Consider the following 20,734-nt stretch of genomic DNA (forward strand, 5'->3'; position numbering starts at 1 on the left):
ATCTAAAAATTACAAAAAACCTAGTTAAAGAACTACTGAAGATTCACTTCAGAAAATTTATGTTCATTTAATTAATCCTCCACTGTTTTACATAGAATTATCACAGTTTAAGATAAAAACTAGTGGAAAAGAAAAGTGTAATTATTGTTTTACTTTATTGATAAATCTGGATATTTTTAAAGGACCAAAAATTGTGTACACAAGTAATGCAAAGCTTTCATTTCAAAATGAAAAATGGATTTTATTCATGCATCTAGCCATCTATCAAACACATTTACTGAACCACTACTATGTGCCAGGTAATATGTAAGGCACTAGAAATACCAAATGAATATGACTGATCCTATTGTGTAATTACTTTCTTCAACTATTGTTGGATGTAACATTTTTCACTATTTTGAGTAAGAATTTTAGGCACACATAAAAGACTAATTTTAAACCACAGACACACGTTGTAGCATAACTTAGTTACAGAGTTGTAACTCTGTACTTAGCAGAGTTTTTTCCCTCAAAACAACCACCACAACCACCATCATCTATGCGAAGAATTCTGAGCTTCATAAGACATTTTTGAAACCTCACTCCTCTGTGAATGAGTTCACTACACTAGCTTTTGAGCTCAGAACAGAATGTTTTATTCATCATCAAGCACAGTGACTGAATCATGGTATATACTCAAGAAATACCTCTGGGATTGAAGGCCCAAAACTTGATGCCTTCATACTACACGGGCAGTATAAATAAGTTGTAGTGTTTGAATAATAGTGAAACCATTTCAATTCAGCACCTTAGTTTTAGTGTAATGTATAAAAGTCACCAAAAGTGACAGACCACTAGAAAGCAATAAGGATAAATCATTTGCAAAATCAAAATAACAAAACAAAACTTTTCTAATTTTTAATTTTCTCAGTTTTTTCTTTCAGGTTTTTTTTCCAGTTGCCATTTTTTTCTAAGTCATGCATTCATCTCTATTTTTGTACCTTTTTTTTTTTTTCTTTTTACTGCTGCTGCATACATGGGAGCAATGTTAATACAATTCTGAATTCGAATAGGTGTTACTGAATTTCAGCTTCCAACTTCTAAATACATCAGTTACACTGGGTTATGGCATAGAAAATACCAGGAACAACCACAGATTTTAATTTATTTTTGTTAAGATTCTATCAAGAACAAGCACATTGTAATGAAGGTTCTGGTATGCTGAAAAACAAATACTGAAGAGGGATGAGCAGTATTGAAGAGTCATCTAGTGACTAGAAATCCCTTTTCACTCAAGTCTCCAGACCCTCCAGCAGATCTAAAATTCTTAAGATAAGCTTAGATATGATACGGACCTAATTACAAAAACAAAGTATTTATTTTCAGGATTTGCTGTGGAAAGTTCACCAGAACTTCTCGTTGACAACTCTGCCTGTGACCATGTATACTGGCTACGTGCTACTACAGTGAATATGTTCTACAGCACAGAGTAGAAGGTTTTACCCCAAGAGTTTGTACATATTTGGTTTGCATGTATTTTAGGTAATACATTTAGGGACATTAAGCTATATTGGGAATCTAGGTGCTAACAGCTAAAGAGACTGCAGAGGGCTCTCAGAGGCACTCAGGCATGGTGCTGATGAATACGATCTGGCAGTTAGAGGGGCAGAGGAGTCAAAGCAGTGCTGGTAGGAAAAGCGGAAATACATGGGACTTGATCGCTGACAGATTAGTCCGATATTTAGTGGAACAACAACACTCTTTACAATACCACAAATACCTTTTGATACTACAAATAATTTCATCAATAATATTACAAAGTACTCTGGTACCATCTTTATGGTTATCTGAATGAAGGAGGTTTCTATTTATATAGATATATCTTCTAGGACTTCTCTGCAGAAATTAAGTAGAGAATAAAGAACATAATAGCTTATTATCCCTATATATATTATTATTTCTGAAGATATTTCTACAAATAACTGCAAGGACAGTTATATCCACTTGTTCAAGTAGCTTTGAAAGCAAACTATTGGTGGACTTGATAGACAACTGCTGTATCTGCTATCAAAAAGCAAGACAATCAGAAGAAGGTGGTTACTTGTAGCATATACCATGTACTAATGTGTAAGGATCAGGCTGTAAAACCCGGCTTCCTGAAGAGTAGGCAAGTTAGACAACCGTCATCTATTTTATTTCTGTCCATTAATATTTCCCAATCGATCAAAGCCCTGCCTACTAAAAAGGAGACATTAGAAGACACCCTTACTAACACAAATAAACCAATTCTCACAACTCATAAAAACAGATACCACACCACCCTCATATGTAAATTAAGGTCTAGAAAGTTCAAGGAATTTATCTAAGATTACACAAATATATCTTCTATGTTTTAACAATAACAACAAAAAATCAAAGTCGAAGGAGTTGTATCATCAATTTGTAGAACCAGAATAAAAATTTCAGTCACTGGCCTTAGTCTGGTGTTTTGCCAATGTACCACGCTCATGTAGCTGACATCAAATCAGTGTTACAGATGTGAATTCATCTTGGCCAGCCTCCACACATATACAACCAAACATGCTATAAACTGAAAAATGATATACAGTGATAGGACAGATGTAAAGAAATAAGATGTAAAGAAATAAGCTATCATAACATAGCTCAGTCCTATAAAAGCAATGCAAAGGGGCTATCAGGAAACATAAGAAAGGTTTGAGTCTTCTTGTGTGCCTAAATACATGTAAGTTTAAAGAAAAATTCTTGACCTTCACATTTTTGTATCAAACCACTGACATCTTTATATGAGTGAGACTGTAATCTGTGGCTTTGTAAATGTGATTTGAGCTTACTCATTCACTCTTCAACAATACTAGGTGGAAAAGACATATTTAAAGCAATGCTAATGGATCAGGAAGATGAAATCTTTTGATGTTTACCATTTTAGCTCTGTATCAAAAGATCTTTGAAAAAGCAAACGAAGAATAGTGTATGTAGCAAACTCCTATTTGTGTTAACATAAGGGAGCTATACTCCTTTCTATATGCAGAAAATTGCAAGGACATAAAGGCATTTCTAACTGTAATGAGAAAGTCAGAAAAGCTGCGGTGGAAAATAAATGTACTTTCACTATCTACTCTTTGGTACTGTTTGAATAGTTTTTTTTTGTTTTTTTTTTTTTTTACATGTTCATGGACTACTTTCTCAAGTAAAAAAAAAAGATCTTTGATACTCATACTACTACTACTGGAGGGCAAACATTTTGTTCTTTACTCCCATATTCAAAGATTCATATAAAATGATTAATTTAAGTATCCAGCTTCACTGTAAATAAAACCTAAAGTTTACTCCCCAATTCTATCTTTATAGTAAATACAAATAACAAAGACACTTTAACTGCTCTTTAACTTTTAGACAGAAGTATACTAATCCTATGTGTTATTCTCATGGATAATGAAGTTTAAGTGTTCACTGACATTGATGTTGACGTTTTAAAAAGCCTATAAAACATTTTGCATTTTATTCTTCTATAAATAACTGGTAAAATTTCAAGTTCACAAGATATTTTCTGCCATACACATTAGAGAGATTTCAATGAATCCCACTATTCCAACAGAAACAGAAATCATATAAAATACATAAACACAAAGTAGAATGACACTGCTCCTAAAAAAAAAAAAAAAACATTAGAAAAGGTAATTCAGTTTTAATTTATTTTATCACTTTTTCTTCATGATCCAGATATTTTAAAATGCAAAGAAAATTAACTTTCCATGATATGTCAGGGACTGGCACTAAAAAAATTTTCAGACTGCAAATGAGTTATACAAATGAAAATATCAAATGGAGATCCAGTTATCAAAATGAAAGCACTCAACATATTAAAATTTCACAATTATTTGTTCAGAGCACATAAAAAAGTCAGCTTGCTAACCAACTGTTGTGATTTTAAAGAACTATTGCAGAGGTTTGAAGAAAATAGATTAGTTAACTTATAAAGAGATTAAAGAGCTTGAAACAAGTATTAAAAAGAAATCTGTGCCTTTATTAGAATGGTGTTAGGCTTTAAATATACCAATTTTGGTAATCAAATTATTCATTTTTAATAAGAAATGACACTACAGAACTGCATTACTGGTCCAACAATCTTGTCTTTACTTTTCCTTTAAAGCAAGAAACAGAATTCGAGTAATCAGAAAGCACTAGCAGGCATCAGTTAATCCAAGATACTAGCTTCTTAGTTCCAAAAGCACTTGCAAAGAAAACCACTGTGGGGGGGGTGGAAGCCATTTGTAATAACTGGAATCCCATGAGTATGTGTGTGCGCCAAGTCTCATGAGGCTTTTTTAATTTATCCTTTACTTGGTCACTTGTTTTTCCTCAAATACTAGTTTTTCTTTGACTTTTTTTTCCTCAAAGTATAAAAAGTATGAAATATAAACAAGCTCTTGCATTGCACACTTAGAAGTGCACAACTCAAGCATTATAGAGCTATCTACATACCGATAAATCCCATCGAATCTTGGATAATTCAATAATATACAAAATATCAGGGCACAGAAAGAACTAAAACCCACTTCTTTTTGTTACACATAAGATTCAGTCTAAAGAAAAACACATAATCATTTTGGCTCTCCTCTACATTCGCATGTTGATATACTTATTAAAATATCCTGTATAATTATGTTTGGTCTTCTTACTCCAAGTCAGGTTTAAAACCTCAAAACCAGCCATCCAGACAAAACAGGTAATCAGAAAGATTATTTCTTCCCCACCTCCCTAACCCCAATAATTATGAAATCAATTTTACGACATGACTCCAAACACTGGATTGTGACGACAAATGCTAGGTCCAATTTCTTCATAATCCTTTTTGGTGTGGCACACTTGGTAGAACTCAGGCTGAAAACAAAAACATGTATTTTACAAAGGTCAAAAACGTACCACCTTTCAATATGATTAAAAGAGATCTGTGTGGTGCCTTGTGGTTAAGTGTCCGACTTTGGCTCAGGTCATGATCTCGCTGTCCGTGAGTTCAAGTCCCGTGTCAGGCTCTGTGCTGACAGCCTGGAGCCTGTTTCAGATTCTGGGTCTCCCTCTCTCTCTGCCCCCTCCCCTGCCCATGCTCACGCTCTCTCTCAAAAATAAACATTGAAAAAAAATTTTTTAATAAAATAGATTTGTTAAATCTAAAATTTTTATTAGCCCACCTCCATATGTGAACAAAGCTTAAAATTTCTAGCAACTGTGACAACATCAGTTGTAATTCTTTATCAGAAATGAAAAGTAGCATTTAACCACACATGTCCTAACACACATCTCCCCCTACCTTAGCATGATTTTGAAATTCTGAAGACTGGAAGGTGGATTCTCAAAAGCCCAGACTATTCTGCTGAGGCTTCCCCCCATTGTAATCTAAAAGAGCAGCATTAAATCTAAAATATAGGTAAACTCCTAGTAGTCATATACAAAAACTTCTAGATCAACTTGCTTTCCTTACTCAAGGTATGGAAAGAGTCTCTCTCTCTCTCTCTCTCTCTGTTAACTCCTTTCTCAAAGGGCACACTTACAAACTCAAATAGGTTATATGACACAAATGAAGATGACTAAAATTAAGGAATAATATGTACCTCTTCATTTTAAATGGTTTTAAAAATCCAAGCATGTATGATATTCAGTAATTCAGATTAAAGCTTCTTCATTTTATTTAATACTCTGTGCTACAGGATAAAGCACCAATATTTATTAGACTAATGATGTTAAATTATCTTTTGAAGGGATTTTAAGATGTTTTGGTTTGGGGAGAGAGCTCTTAGAACAATTCCTTCCACTAAGTTTTGAACGTCATATTTCCTATGCAATGATCTTAATGCTTTTAAATATCTACACAGAAAAAACAATGACCTTCTGATATCTGTATTATCACAAGGTTAAAAGAATTTTCCCTACAGATAAATTTTAACACCATAAATGCTCATTCTAAAAAAAATGTCTAGCGAGCAAAAAATAAAATCCAAAGGACTTCTACTTTTTAAAATACTATATATATATATATATATATATATGTATGTATGTATGTATGTGTATATATATATATATAGTATGTCTATATAGAGAGAGACATCCAATTTTAAAACCTGCTCATGCAATATACAAATACAATTTAAAGAAATTTCTTTCGTTCTTCTGAACCGTGTAAGTATTGGGGTGCTTGTGTGGCACAGTCGGTTAAGCATCTGACTCTTGATACCGGCTCATGGTCTGTGAGATGGAGACCTGTGTCCAGCCCTGCGCTGACAGCAGGGAGGCTATGTGGGATTCTCTCTCTCTCCTTCTCTGCCTGTCTGCCCCTCCACTTGCACACACACTCTCAATCTCTCAAAATAAATAATAAATGTTAGAAAATATTTTTAATTATGTCAGTACTGGTGAATTCTCCCATCTGAAAAATCACATTTTAAATGTAAGCTTTATCTCACCGTGGAAGCCAGCATCGATCCTCCAAACCAAACTGCGTATCGCTGCATGTGGTGTGTAATGACTTGTACATCAATAGGTTTTGGCTAAAAATGAAACAGCAAGAGCAGTTCGAGAAATAAATTCAAGTAACGATTTCTGTATTATGTAACTTTAAATGTATATAGACTAAAATATAATGTTTCAGATACTCAAAAATAATAAAACTCTAAGAGGACGCACATAAAGCAAAACAGAACACGACAGAAACAAATTAAGCTAATTTTTAAAAGACAAAAAAAAAAAACAACCACTCTGAAGTGGCGAAAGCGACTAACGCAATTGTGAACACAGTATTATGACTGTGCCTTCTGGCTTAAGATAAAAATTAACTGTTGAATTCCAGTTAATATATTTCTCACAATAGTATGGATTAACAATTCTGAAAGTACTATATACATATTCCAGATTCGAGCAAAAACATAATATTGTAGATAATGGAAGCCAAGATTCTCACTGTCAGAAAACACAACATTACAAATATGGAAGAGAAGAAGGCTAGATTGAACTTCTGGTATTCTGGAACTGGCAGTATCGGTATGCATTCAGAGTTTTAAATTTATATAGATAAAAAACTAGATATAGATTGTGTGCGTGTGTGTGTGTGCACGCACGCAAGCGAACGCACGCATGTACACACAAACACATCCTAGTTCTGTACACTAAGGCCTGAAGAGGTGACCCTCAGTAACAATAAACATAACTAGTATCCACAACTTGGTTGCTTAATAGCATTTTGCACAAAAAGGAACAGAAAGGAAGAGAAGAACCTGAATTATTCTGCTGTGTCAAGGAGTAACAAAGCACCAAAAGAATACTAGAGATGCATCAAAAGGACAAAAAGCCATCTTTAAGGGCTCCTACTGGCCAAATCTGAGAAATATGAGCATCAAAATTAAAGATATTAATAGTAATAATGATATGTTGATATTATATCACAATGATATTAAATTATATGATAATATGAGAAATCAGGTTTTCACAGAGGTATTACTGAATGAATGAATGAATGAATGAATGAGAAGGAAAAACTCTTCCTTACAGTAAAATGAGACTTAAAAAACACAGATGGAATGACTGGAATGTACAGAATACCAGTTGGCAACTACCACAACGATAACTATTTCAGAAAAGAAAAATGGATGTTAAAACCAGGGCTGAAAGTTTGATAAAAAACAGGATAGCTGCATAGTCTGAAACTATCTTTCCATAATATTCTTATTAAATATAAAGAAAAATAACTTCACAGAGAAACCTAACAAACACAACTTTATTAACCAACTGATCAAAATTAACATCTGGGACAAATTATACCATGTGTTCAGTGATACAATGCACTAAAAAGGATACAACATCATTTCTGTGGTATTACTGCCAAAAGTACCTGATCTGAACCTAACTTATCATGAGGAAGTATCCCCAATTGACAATCCCAAATTGAGAAACATCCTGCAAAATAAATGGCCTGTATTCTTCAAAAACCTTAAGGTTAAAAAAGACAAATAAGACTGAGTACTTGTTCCAGATTGAAAGGACATAATAATTATTTCAAACATGTGATTCTGGATTGGGTTCTAGACCAGAACTTTTTTCTTTTGCTATAAAGGACAATAATGGAAGAACTGCTGAAACCTGAATCAGGTCTATAACTAAATTATATATTATATCAAGCTTACTCGTGTGATTTTTACAATTGTAATGTATTGTTTGGGGACATACACTAAAACATTTAGGGGTGATGGACCATTATATTTCCAACTCACTCTCAATTCAGAAAAATGTGTGTATATATGCATATGTACATATATTTATAGGTATAGAATAAAGCAAATATAAAATGCTAACATTTGGGGAATCTAGGTGAACGATTTATCAGAATTCCTTCCACTAAGTTTTGTAACTTTTCTCTAAGTATGAAATTATTTCAAAATAAAAAATTTACAAACTTACAGGTCATAAAAAATGGCTTATTTTGTTGCTGTTAAAACTATTTTAGTTGCCATTAAAAATTACAGATTGAAAGGGAATAAAGCCAGATTTAGATATAGATATATAAAAATGTTATGAAAATCCATAAAAATATCATATAAAAGAAAAAGAGAGGCAGAGTCCTCCAGTAAACATTATTTTTCCTGTATCATTAATGTCAATATAGTTGACATCACTGAGGGGAAAAAAATCTCTCATTTCTTATTTTGAAATGTACGAGCAACCTAAAAATGTTAAATTTTTACTTTATTAAAATACTACACTCAAAAATAGCATTTCTACTTTCATTTCATGTCTCTATGAGTCATTACAAACTAAACAACTACTTAAACATATTTTATTCTGCAGTCCAAGGGACAGGTAGGTCTAAGATAACCAAAATTTAGGGGGTGAAAACAGCTGTCATGCAATTTCTAAACAAGCAGCAAACTCTAGAGGATTGTGTTTTACTTTTAAGTAATTTTAAATGATTAGTAGTCTCAGATGAAGCCCTCATTCTTAATAATTTTCCAAGTTGAATAAAATGTATTTTTATTTAGCAACATATCCTCTAAATCAATGTTTTGTATCAACAGTCTACAATGAATAAGGATGAAACATAACATTTACTGAAAATCTCTCATAAATATAGAAAGCCGACATCTGAAAATTTAAAATTAATTTTGATTTTGACAGTGAACCCAAAATCCAGGACATGCAAAAGAAAAGTTATTTCTGCTGAACCACCAGTGTGATTTTACACTATGAGCTGCTATGGGGGATAGGGGTGGGTAGGGTCGGTCTGTATAAGCAGGCTTGACCCCACAACATCAGCTTCTCTCTCATGTCAGCTTTATTGTACTACTATTGGAGAATTTAAAATTGTGTAGATTCCCTAAGGAATATTATCCCTGAAGTATGCAAGATATCTGTTCTATATAATACGTTATCCGTGAGAGAGGTATGAAAAAATGTTGCTTACACGGACTAAGAATACTTTCTAGAAATGTAGGTGATATCCTAGAGGAATCAAATGACCAAGAATATCATGGACATGAATGTGTAATATTAACCACTTTCCATTAGAATGCCTGATAGAGGCCTCTTATTTTCCTAAATTAAAGCAAAAATTGGCAGACATTTCCCATCACCATTATAAGAATCAAGAAAGCCCCTACCCTCCCACCAATAACTGAGAAAACCAACCTTCAATCTGCCACCACTCAATTCCTCACTTAGTTTCAGCCTGGCATCTACAGTTCTTTTCAAATCTCTTTGCAAGCGACGTCCAAAGTCCCTGAACATGGTTGAACCTCCAGAGAGGACAATATTCTACATTGGTGGAGAAAAATAAATAAGTATTGACTTTTATTTAAAAGGAAAAAGAACATTTTTAAAGACATAAGAAACAATACTAAAATCCTATCAGAGCCTTTTGAAGAGAGGTTTTTTAATTTAATATTCAAGAACAGACCAGAAATTTAAGAAGTTTTTAAAAGTATGGCCTTGAACAGTAATTTTGCTGTAAACACTGACCTTGTAGAGAGGACGTCTGACATCAATAGGGCAATTCTGAATTACTTCATCTACAACTTCTGAGATAGGTTGAGTAAAGTCTGGATTAGCAAACTGAAAAGTAAAGGTGGATATACGATAGAGATTAGGTTAGTACTGACTTAAATATCACAATAAAAAAGCATGTTTTCAGTTCAAAAACAAATAAATTTTTATAAATCATAAATTCTGGTCTCTAATTCAAAATTAAAGACACTGAAATCAGAGATTTCAGAAGTCAAATTGTAATAATGAGGATATATACCATTTCACAACCATCAGAACAGTAAAAATGTAAAGCTGCACATACACTATGAACTGATAAAAATCTGTGGACACGCACATGAGCAGAGCTGCAAAAATCTGAATTGAATCACACACTTATAGCTGAAGGCAAACAAGGAAATGCTCCGTCTTCTCATTTCACCTTTTATACTATAAGTGGCCTTTTCACGATATATGTAGTGTCACAGTTTCCACATTTTTGTGGGTGATTTTGCTGTTTAAAAGGGTCTCCAACCACAGTAGTGCCAAAGTGCTATCTACCATTCCTAAGCTTGAGAAGGCTGTGATGTGTGTTATGGAGAAAATACAGTGTTGGTAAGCTTCATTCAAGCATGAGTTACAGGGCTGTTGGCCGTGGGCTCAATGCTAATGATGGAAAATAGATACTCGTGTGCCTTTAAACAGAAACACAAATAAAACAAGGTTATATGTTCAGTTGACAAAAAATGTAACCTAAAGCTCACAGGACCTAACTCTGTATTTCCCCTACGAACAATGATTTTAGTTTTCACTAATTCGATGTTCACAGCAACTTTATAGAGCATCTACTGTGAATAATGAGAATACACTGTGTATTTATATGATGATTTACCACAAACTATTTCCAAATAGCTGACACTCAAAAGCAAAACTCAATTTTTAAGAAGCTAACTTCAAAAAAATCTGAATGATTACATATATGTAAATCTTTTAAAAATGTTTATTTTTGGGGTGCCCGAGTGGCTCAGGCCGTTGAGCAACCAACTTCAGCTCAGGTCATGATCTCACAGTTCCTGAGTTTGAGCCACACATTGGGCTCTGGATTGAGAGCACAGAGCCTGCTTGGGATTCTCTCTCTCCCCATCTCTCTGCCCCTCCCCTGCTCATGCTCTCTCTCTCAAAAATAAACATAAAAAAAAATTTTTTTTAAATATATGTTTTTGTGAATACATGCAGTTAAAAAACATGAACTGGATATACATTAAATTTATGACAACCACCCTCAGGAGAAAAAGCAAGGATGGAAACCAAACAGAGAAAGGAAAAGGTCTGAGGAAGGGAAGGTACTCTTTTTGTAATACTTTATTTCTTAAAATCTCAGTATGATAAATATTAGTATTAGTATGTATTTATTTGGAATGGAAGGTATATGTATTAGGCAACACTTTTCAAAATTTTTTTAACAGATTGGTTAGATTGGTAGGTTTGAGATGGAAAGCAGCCTAACAATTTAAATCATCATGGAAATAAGGAGATTAAAAATAGTAAATTTTTAAAAACTTAATTTTTATATACAGCAGGCCTTATACAAGGAGAAATAGTATTAGGGAAGGCTTTCTTCCCCATCATGTATTTTTATATGCATGCCTGTGGCCCTCCAAAACATGCTGTATGTATATTTCTAGATTTCCTCAGAGGAACTACAAAACATAACAGTTTTTATTTTTTTATTTTTTTAAGATTTTGAGAGAAAGAGAAAACAGGGGAGAAGGCTGGAGGAAGGGAGGGGGAGAAGGCAGAGGGACAGAGGGGAGAGGGGGGAGGGAGGGGGAGGGAGAATCTTAAGCAGTCTCTATGTTCAGCGCTGAGCTACATGCGGGCCTCAATCTCATGATCTTGGGATCATTACCTAAGCCAAAATCAAGAGACAGATGCTCAACTATCTGAACCACCCTAGCACCCATAAAATAGTTTTTGAATACTAGATCTCAGAATTCAACTTGTATTTTGAAACAAAGACCTCATTTTACTAAAACTTTTCAAAAATATATGTATGTGGCCATTCTTTAAAATTGGAGAGGAAATGCTAGATGGGGTTTTTCCTAGTTAAAAATAAAAGGTCAAAAGTTAGCCTAATTTGTCAAAATAAACAAGTATATTTCACTAAAATGAATAAAATTTAAAGTACTGTCCAGAAAATGAGTTGCCAACCACATTTCTTGGCCTCTCATTTTTCACATTAGGTTGTCTAATGGGAGAGACAACATTCCTTTGTTCAATAAACTGATTCTAGAACTTGACTGATAACTCTCATGCATTTGTCAATTTTTTCCAGTTTTTAAATTTAGTTTTAAGTTATTGAGAGTTTGGGCATATAATGAAAAGAGATTTAACGTTACTTAAATGATGAAGCATAATGATACAAAATATTTTAACTTAGATAAAGTAAAATATCACTAGCAAAGATTCTATTGACTTCTATTATCATAGTAAAAAAACAAATGGTAGTCAACATCTATCTATTTAAAGCATACCGTAACAGGGGTATAGAACTCCTAGGAATAATGAATAGCTACAAGTGGGTAGAGAAATGGGACTCATACTGAGGCTTGAAAACCCAAACTACAGACTATTTGTTCCATCTGTTAGAGGTAATCCATATCGCATCCTGTGGGAATATGGGAGAATATAACTCCACTCAGCTGGCTCTGTATGCCATTTACAGTCAATCTTAGTTTATGGGCAAGGAATGGCTCAGTTCACAATTAACTGGAATGAGTAACAGAATTGGAATCCCGAAAATTTCATTTTGTGATGTGTATAACCACTCTCTAAGCTTTAGACTATGAAATCTCTAAGGAAACTTCAATTCTCAAAACACGCTTTTATGATCCCATAATGATACCTTCAACCTGAGAACCTGTCATGAGATTTAATCCTCAAAATGTGGAGAACATTAACAATCCGATAGAAAATATGGTCTATAGGGGCGCCTGGGTGGCTCAGTCGGTTAGGCTTCGGCTCAGGTCATGATCTCGCGGTCCGTGAGTTCGAGCCCCACGTCAGGCTCTGTGCTGACAGCTCAGAGCCTGGAGCCTGTTTCAGATTCTGTGTCTCCCTCTCTCTGACCCTCCCCCGTTCATGCTCTGTCTCTGTCTCAAAAATAAATAAACGTTAAAAAAAAAATTAAAAAAAAAAAAAGAAAAAGAAAATATGGTCTATAATATCTCATCAATTTACTAATACAGAACTTAAAAATTCTGTACATTGTCTTTTGTTAGCCATACTCCTTAGTACTTACCTAAACAATACACACACACACACACACACAAAGGAGCACGCACTCAAGAGATTAACCTTCCCGTAATTCTTTCCCAAACCTTTAAGACAGTTCACCTGCTATAACAAGATCAGAAAAAGGCAGGGATGGGGTCATTCATTCCTGTGCCATGCCCTTCTCATAGCAATTTTTAATCAGGAACATACAAAAGAGAGAATTTATACAACCTTTCAATATTCACATACCCTGGACTCACCCACAGATATTCGGATTTAGAAAGAAATGAAGTCTGATTTGAATACATCTTTACAAAAAGCTTGGGGACTATTGTGCTTTATAGAATCCCAGGAGAGAATGTGTAGAATGTATCGAGTGAAGCAGCAAGCAATGAATACTTAGTAATAAATAAATGAAGGAAAAGAGTTAAAAATTAACAATAAATTGTTGCAGGTTATTTAATACTTTAATACTAACAGGCTCAACCTAGGGTCCCTACTAAGCATATTTTTAGGCCTTTGCTTTCCCTTTCAGCAAAAGGATTAGTCCTGCCTCTGTTTTCTGATCGTGTCTTAATACTACTACAAGTGGCTAACAAGAGAGGAGTATCTTTTCTCTCTTCTGAGAAATTTACAGAAAATACACTCAAAGTAGACAAAGCAGTCAAAATAGCTTTGTCAAAAAAATTTAATTTCCTTTAAAAAAAAAATCAAAGTGCCAAACCCGTTCCTTCTAAAAACAACTCAGGTATTTGTGAAGAATTCAGCAATTCGAAAAATAAATATCCTTACTCTTTCATACAGTTTATCATTAGTGTTCAAATTCAGGTACCTACACTTTTATCTAGCCAAAACAAAAACCAGAGTGAATTCTTCAGATGACAAGAGGAACTGTGACACAGAAAAATCTAGAACTACAGAAGACAGAATCTTAAAATTCACTTGGGAAGTGACACAGTTCCTATGATACCAAAAAAGGGGGGGGGGGGGTCTATTCTGGAAAAACATGATGAACTGTATACACATATCTTCTTCTCTCTACTAAAAGCACTAATAAAGAAAATTTATCAAAAAGGCATAATCCCAAATGTATGTAGAGAAGAGAACAGGAAGAAACAGCAACAAAATCTGGCAAACTAGAATCTGGAAGGCAGATGGACAATACCATGCATTCCCTCCAAAACACTTAGTAAGTCATCAGTAGGGAAAGCCAAGAATAGGGCTGTTTCTATCACCAGCCCACCCCCCCTCCAAAGAACTGGCTGTATGTGTTAGCACTGAAATGGAAGGGCTGTCTAAAACCTTACAACACCCAAATACTAGTCTGACCACAATGCCTTATCTTTCAGGGGCTCACCCCTTTGCTCCCAATTTACAGTTATCTGCAATTCATCATGATCTCCAATCCCTGGCCATAACCCTCATTATCCCTAAGTAAGTCAGGCCTTTCGGATTCAGGCTCTTACACTCCACAAAACTCTGACCTCTGCCTTGTCAAAACACTTTGTTCCTTTTCCACAACTGCCTGGGAGGGAAAACACTGCTCTATGACTCAAAGTTCTGAGTCTCTAACTTTTGTAGTGCCACCCCCCTACTATTAATATAGTCACCCTCTCAATTCTTCTCACTAATGATTATACAAGTTACTGTTCTCTCCCAGCCCTCAACTTTATGTCCATTCCCTTCTCCCAACACAATAGCTTGACTCCCCTTCATGAAAAATAAAACAATGCACTGTGACAATGAACCTCCTAAGCTACCTGCCTACTCCTCTATCCACTCTTCCCAGCCTCACATTTTCCTGTACCCATACATAACTCTTTACCTCTACCACTGGGGTAATCCCTCTTAAAGACAAAACAACCTCAGCCTTATTCTTGGCAACTGGGTTCTTCTCAGTCCCTCCTTTATCTGGAAAACTGCAACAAACTAACCTGTTTCCAACACCTCTGTTCTAATTCATCCCACACAGTGCAGCCAGAGTGACCTTTCTAACACCGTTCATAAATCTGTGTCATTTGCACTGAAGATTTCTGCACAACTCCAGAATCCAGTAAACTCCATTCTGTAGCATATTAATCCCTCATGAACACCCATCTGGACCCATCTCCTAACTCCCTTCCTTTATACTTCTATTATCTAGCTCTCTCCTCTCCCAGACTTCTACCCAGTCTATCCCCTTTGCCAGAAACATACTTCCCTAACATACCTGCCTGACAAATACCTATTCATCCTTGAAGTCTCAGTTCAACTGTTACCTCATCTAAGAAGTTTCCGTAGTTCTCCCAAGCAGACTTAGATGTTCTTTGTTCCTATCCCCTACCCAGATCCATGCATTTATTAAAGCAACTTTACCTGTTTAGCTATTCATCTCCCTTATTCTCTGAGCTCAGTAAAAGCAATATAAAATAATTTTTCATCTTTGAATATTCCGTACTTAAACTGAGACCATGAAAACTGTATTCACTTACTATTTGCTAAGAGAATAAACAATATTCAAAAACAACTGTTCTTAATGTCAAATACGCACAAAAAACATTTAATGTAATTCTATTAACAAGTTTTTTATAGAGGCGCCTGGGTGGCTCAGTCGGTTAAGCATCCGACTTCGGCTCAAGTCATGATCTCACAGTTCATGAGTTTGAGCCCCATGTCAGGCTCTGTGCTGACGTGACAGCTCAGAGCCTGGAGCCTGCTTCAGATTTTGTGTGTGTGTGTGTGTGTCTCTCTCTCTACCCTTCCCCTGCTCATGCTCTGTCTCTCTCTCTCAAAAATAAATAAAAAAAAATTTTTTTTAATAAGTTTCTCATACTAAGTTATTAGAAGAGTTTTTCATTATTAAAAACACACCATTTCATTAATTTAATAAAACCTGTACATTACTAACATTTCATAGAGATAGAAAACTACTTTGTTAATAATATTTTGTTACGATACTTAAAGGTTCTTTGTCTAATGGCCACTTTATATGAGGGCAGTGGCAGTTCTAGAACTTATCCCCAAATATTTTATTTAAATGGTCATAAATTTTAAGGGCTCTCGTCTTTGCATGACCCCACATAAGCCAAATTTTAAAAAGACAAGTTTCAGTTTTCTAAATGCATGAAAACAGTAACTTGTTTAGCCTATTTCAACATAGGCAATTTTTCCTCTTGAAAATGATTAATTCCCTATAGCATTTTAGTATACAAAAGAAAGTTCCTGAGATTAACTCTTTCCTGAATATCTTATAGTTCATTGATAATTTCTGCCAAATTTTTCAAAACGATTCCATCTAAAAAACAAAACAAAAAAAAAAAACTTACCTCTGGATGAAAAAAGATTTCAGGTCCCAAGAATCTCTCGTAACCAACATCAATAGAAAATTCTTTTTTTGAGATAGCATTGATTCCAGTATATTGCTTAATCCACTTTGATCCATCTGTGTCATACTTGTTAAATTCTTTTACTAAATCTGGGCAGACATAACTATAGCGCTCCTAGAAAAACAAAGAATTGAGTAATTATTTCCTCATTTTAGTAACGGTAAAAAAAGATGGCATATTTTCAGTAAACAAGAATCAAATAAACAAATACCTTCAGAAAATAAAGAAATTAAGCTGAGAAAAATTTTATGTTACGGTATTATCTGATGTCTAGTACAAATAAAAAGCTCATCTCTCATCTCCTACACATAACTCCTGGCTTCATATATAAATTGAGTAAGATCTGACCAACTAAAGAGACAATCTCTATTATTTTAATGTTATTTCATGAAAATATTCATTTCTGTCGTTCAACATTTTATACTACTTCAGTAATTAATGGAGTTTACATCCTAGAGAGAAGAAAACATAAAATACATACTAACCAGAGAATAAATAATAGTTGAAATAACCACACAAATTAATATAGACACTTAATCCTTAATACCTATCTGAAACAAAACCGAATATGGTCTAAGCAAATGAGCAAAAGAAAAATGACTGAAAATAAAAACTATTCTTTTTTACTATATCACCTACAATGCTAAATTGTTGCATATCTGATTATATGTCCTAAGTAAAAGTTTTTATCAAAACTGCAATTCAAAAATGTTATGGGTTATAACATTCTGTTTGCAACTTATGGGTTCCTGAATCCAAGTCTCAGGGTTTTTTTGTTTTTGCTTTTGTTTTGTTTTGTTTTGTTTTTTAAGAAAAACACACAGGGGTGCCTTGGGTGGCTCAGTCAGTTAAGTATCCGACTCTTGATTTCAGCTCAGGTCATGATCTCACAGATCCTGAGTTTGAGCCCCACATCAGGCTCTGTGCTGACAGCACGGAACCTGGTTGGGAGACTCTGTCTCCCTCTGTCTCTGTTCGTCCCCACTCATGCGTGTTCTCTCTCTCTCTCTCTCAAAAGGAAAAAAAAAAAAAAAGGATTAAAACAAAAAAAACCCACACACTTCATATATTTTTGCACATCAAGAATCCTAATCTGCAATAGCTGCAAATATTATTACTAATAACCAAAAGACATGAAAGGAAAAAGTACTGAAAAGCAAAGGACAATTTGATTATGTTACCGTAGGTCTTCTTTCTCCAAACCTTGGAAGTAGGAATTACATGGAAATAATAAGTTTTAAAAGACATTCACACTGAGCATTAGTATTCTCTAGATTTAAATCATTGGTGCTCTTATCATTTTTTTAAATTCCAACGACTTCCCGAAGATGCTATAGCAGTAATGTTCATATTAATTTTTTACACATTTAATTTAGATGCCACCATTGGCGTCTTTTGGCAGCCATTTAGTAATTTAGTAATTTTAGCCATTTAGTAATTAGGAACAGTAAATTCATTTTCATTCCTGACCTTTGACGAGTGACAGAAACCCTATAATCATGCAGATAGGCAATAAATAGTTATTTCTGCTGGGGCAGTTTTACTTTCACATACTGAAAACATAGGAGAAATCCACGGAAATTTGTTTAGGTATGCTGGCAAGTGAGAAATTTAAAAAGCAATGCTAAATATTTTAATGGTTTACATAAAGCACTGACAGACTTATGTAAGACACATATTATAACACCTTACATAGCCTTTACACGTTTCTATTTGCCATATCACTGGAGCCAAACCTATATTCTATAGACAAATGAAACAATTACATTTAAAAAAAAAATTTTGCGGGGCGCCTGGGTGGCGCAGTCGGTTGAGCGTCCGACTTCAGCCAGGTCACGATCTCGCGGTCCGTGAGTTCGAGCCCCGCGTCGGGCTCTGGGCTGATGGCTCAGAGCCTGGAGCCTGTTTCCGATTCTGTGTCTCCCTCTCTCTCTGCCCCTCCCCCGTTCATGCTCTGTCTCTCTCTGTCCCAAAAATAAATAAACGTTGAAAAAAAAAAAAAAATTAAAAAAAAAAAAATTTTTTGCAACAGAAAACTCTTAGGATTAAAATAAAGAATTCAGTGAAGAAACTAAGATACGAGGACCCTGAAGTGAACTAATGAGTTTTACTATGGGGAATAATCACAAAAATGTATGCTAAAGTCTAATGTTCTTGACTCAAATGTGAAATGTGGAGACAACAGGCACAAGGCTGATAATTCCCCAAAATTTCCTTACAAGAAATACAGAGAAAACATATACATAATTAAGAGTAATGATTTGCAAAGGGTTTTTTAAGTACTATTCTTCATCTAATAGTTTCTCATGTTAACACTGTAAATTTGACTTTAATTTTTAAATGAATTACACATTCATCATTATTTTGTACCTTTACTGCCTTAGCAGTTTCCAAGGACTGTTCTGGAGGGATTCCTACTTCTCGGTCTCTCAGCAACTGCTGAATAAAATATGTTATATCTCGTCCTGCTATTGGAATGTGCTTAATACAGCTGCCAATCACATACCCTTCGGCCTAAATGAAAAAAAAAGTCTCAAGTTTACTTTCAGTGATTTCAAGATTAATATAACACAAATAACCATTATAATAAGACTAGGTTCTCAAGTTAGTGTATTTATATTCTCAAGTACTGCTTTATCCCAGGAGAATTCTTCTAGTCTTTATTACTCAAGTGTATTCCTCACAATACTATATTACATAATTTATAGTACTATACAGATATTATGAACAAGAATGGTCAGCAACTCAGAACTATTCTTTTACTGGTAAGAGTTTATAACCAAGACTGAAATGACTGAACAGCACAAACAACGAATTTCAGAAGTATTAAATGTTTTGATATTAGACCAGATAGAAAATTATTTTTAAAACCTTTTATATTATCAGTGAACAGTTTGGACAACATTGTAGGAAATTTATAGTCTACAAACTATCTTTTTTTCCTACTGAAGTAGGTACCAATTTCACAAGGCTGAGGCATTCTATGCATCATCATAATGCCAAATAATTAAGTTCTATACAATGAATCCAAATTTTCTGATAGGAGTCAGAGGTACAAAGAATAATGTAGCAAAATTAAATTTAATTAACAAAGAATATTAGGGATGTCCTCATCTGGGCACGGCAGAGTATTAGTGATTGGATTTATCCTCTCACCTTAAAGAAAAAACAGGACAAATTATATGAAATAAAGGTTTACAGACAGTGAATGAACAACAGGCAGAGTAGGGCAGTGTTCCCCATGAGAAGAGAAAACAAACAAGATGAATGCTATGAACATCCCATCTCATTGCCTAGAAAAGTGCCCACGCAGCAGTAACAGGAGGGAGAACCCAAGCAGAGCCAGAGTCTCATTAAGTTGAGGATACAGAATTTTGATTTCAGGAAGGTCAAGACGGCTACAGTTTGCAAGTCAAACTATTGAAGTGGAAAGAGCTGCACTGACACAGCTTTGGAGATGTGAAAAGTAACACGTAAGCTGACTAATAATCACCACATTCATGTTAAGAAACCATCAAGACCAAAGAAAGAACCTCTAGAAAGGAGGGGACAAAATAATCCCCAAAGCTCTTGCATAACTGGGAATAGTCTACATTCCCATTAATCAGAGTTTAAAGATCTCAAACACAGGGCATTGAGTAGAGTCCACAGAAGGGTATTTCTTCAAGAGTGAGGATAGAGTAGAACCAGACAAAGACTGTTCTGGACTTGCTCAATAACACTTAAAAGGAGCTCCTAAAAGGATCAAAATGATTCCTAGTAACTTAATTGGGTTCCAGGAAAGAAATCTCAAAATATTTTAAAAAGTCCCCAAAACCCAGGACACAGCAATGTAAATATACGGTACCTAATGAAAAATTATAATCAAGCAAGGAAAGAGGAAAATACAACCCTGACTGGGAGAATCATCAAAAGAGAAAGCAACAGAAATACAAAAGATAATAGCATTGATAGACAAAAACACTGAAACTACTATATATTCCACATGAACAAGAAGATCAATGGAAACATGAGTGAGAGAGAAAGGGAAGATAAAAAAGACCCAAAGAGAACTTCTAAGATGAAAAATAAAATATCTGAAATAAAAAATA

General features: G+C 34.5%; 1 protein-coding gene across 1 annotated transcript in view; it reads right to left on the reverse strand.

Annotated features, from left to right (window-relative positions):
- Positions 1-3,670: 3,670 nt before the first annotated feature.
- ACTR3 (actin related protein 3) overlaps positions 3,671-20,734 on the reverse strand; it is a 67,097-nt gene continuing 50,033 nt past the window's right edge. Inside the window, exons 7-12 of the mRNA XM_045479570.1 lie at positions 19,014-19,157; positions 16,584-16,757; positions 10,000-10,092; positions 9,670-9,795; positions 6,459-6,542; positions 3,671-4,881 (exon numbers count right to left, since the gene is read on the reverse strand). Of these exons, the coding sequence (XP_045335526.1) occupies positions 4,786-4,881; positions 6,459-6,542; positions 9,670-9,795; positions 10,000-10,092; positions 16,584-16,757; positions 19,014-19,157 (717 nt within the window). The 3' untranslated portion in view covers positions 3,671-4,785. The remainder of the gene's footprint in view (positions 4,882-6,458; positions 6,543-9,669; positions 9,796-9,999; positions 10,093-16,583; positions 16,758-19,013; positions 19,158-20,734) is intronic.

The sequence above is a fragment of the Leopardus geoffroyi genome, chromosome C1, assembly GCF_018350155.1.
Source record: "Leopardus geoffroyi isolate Oge1 chromosome C1, O.geoffroyi_Oge1_pat1.0, whole genome shotgun sequence".
Lineage (NCBI taxonomy): Eukaryota > Metazoa > Chordata > Mammalia > Carnivora > Felidae > Leopardus > Leopardus geoffroyi.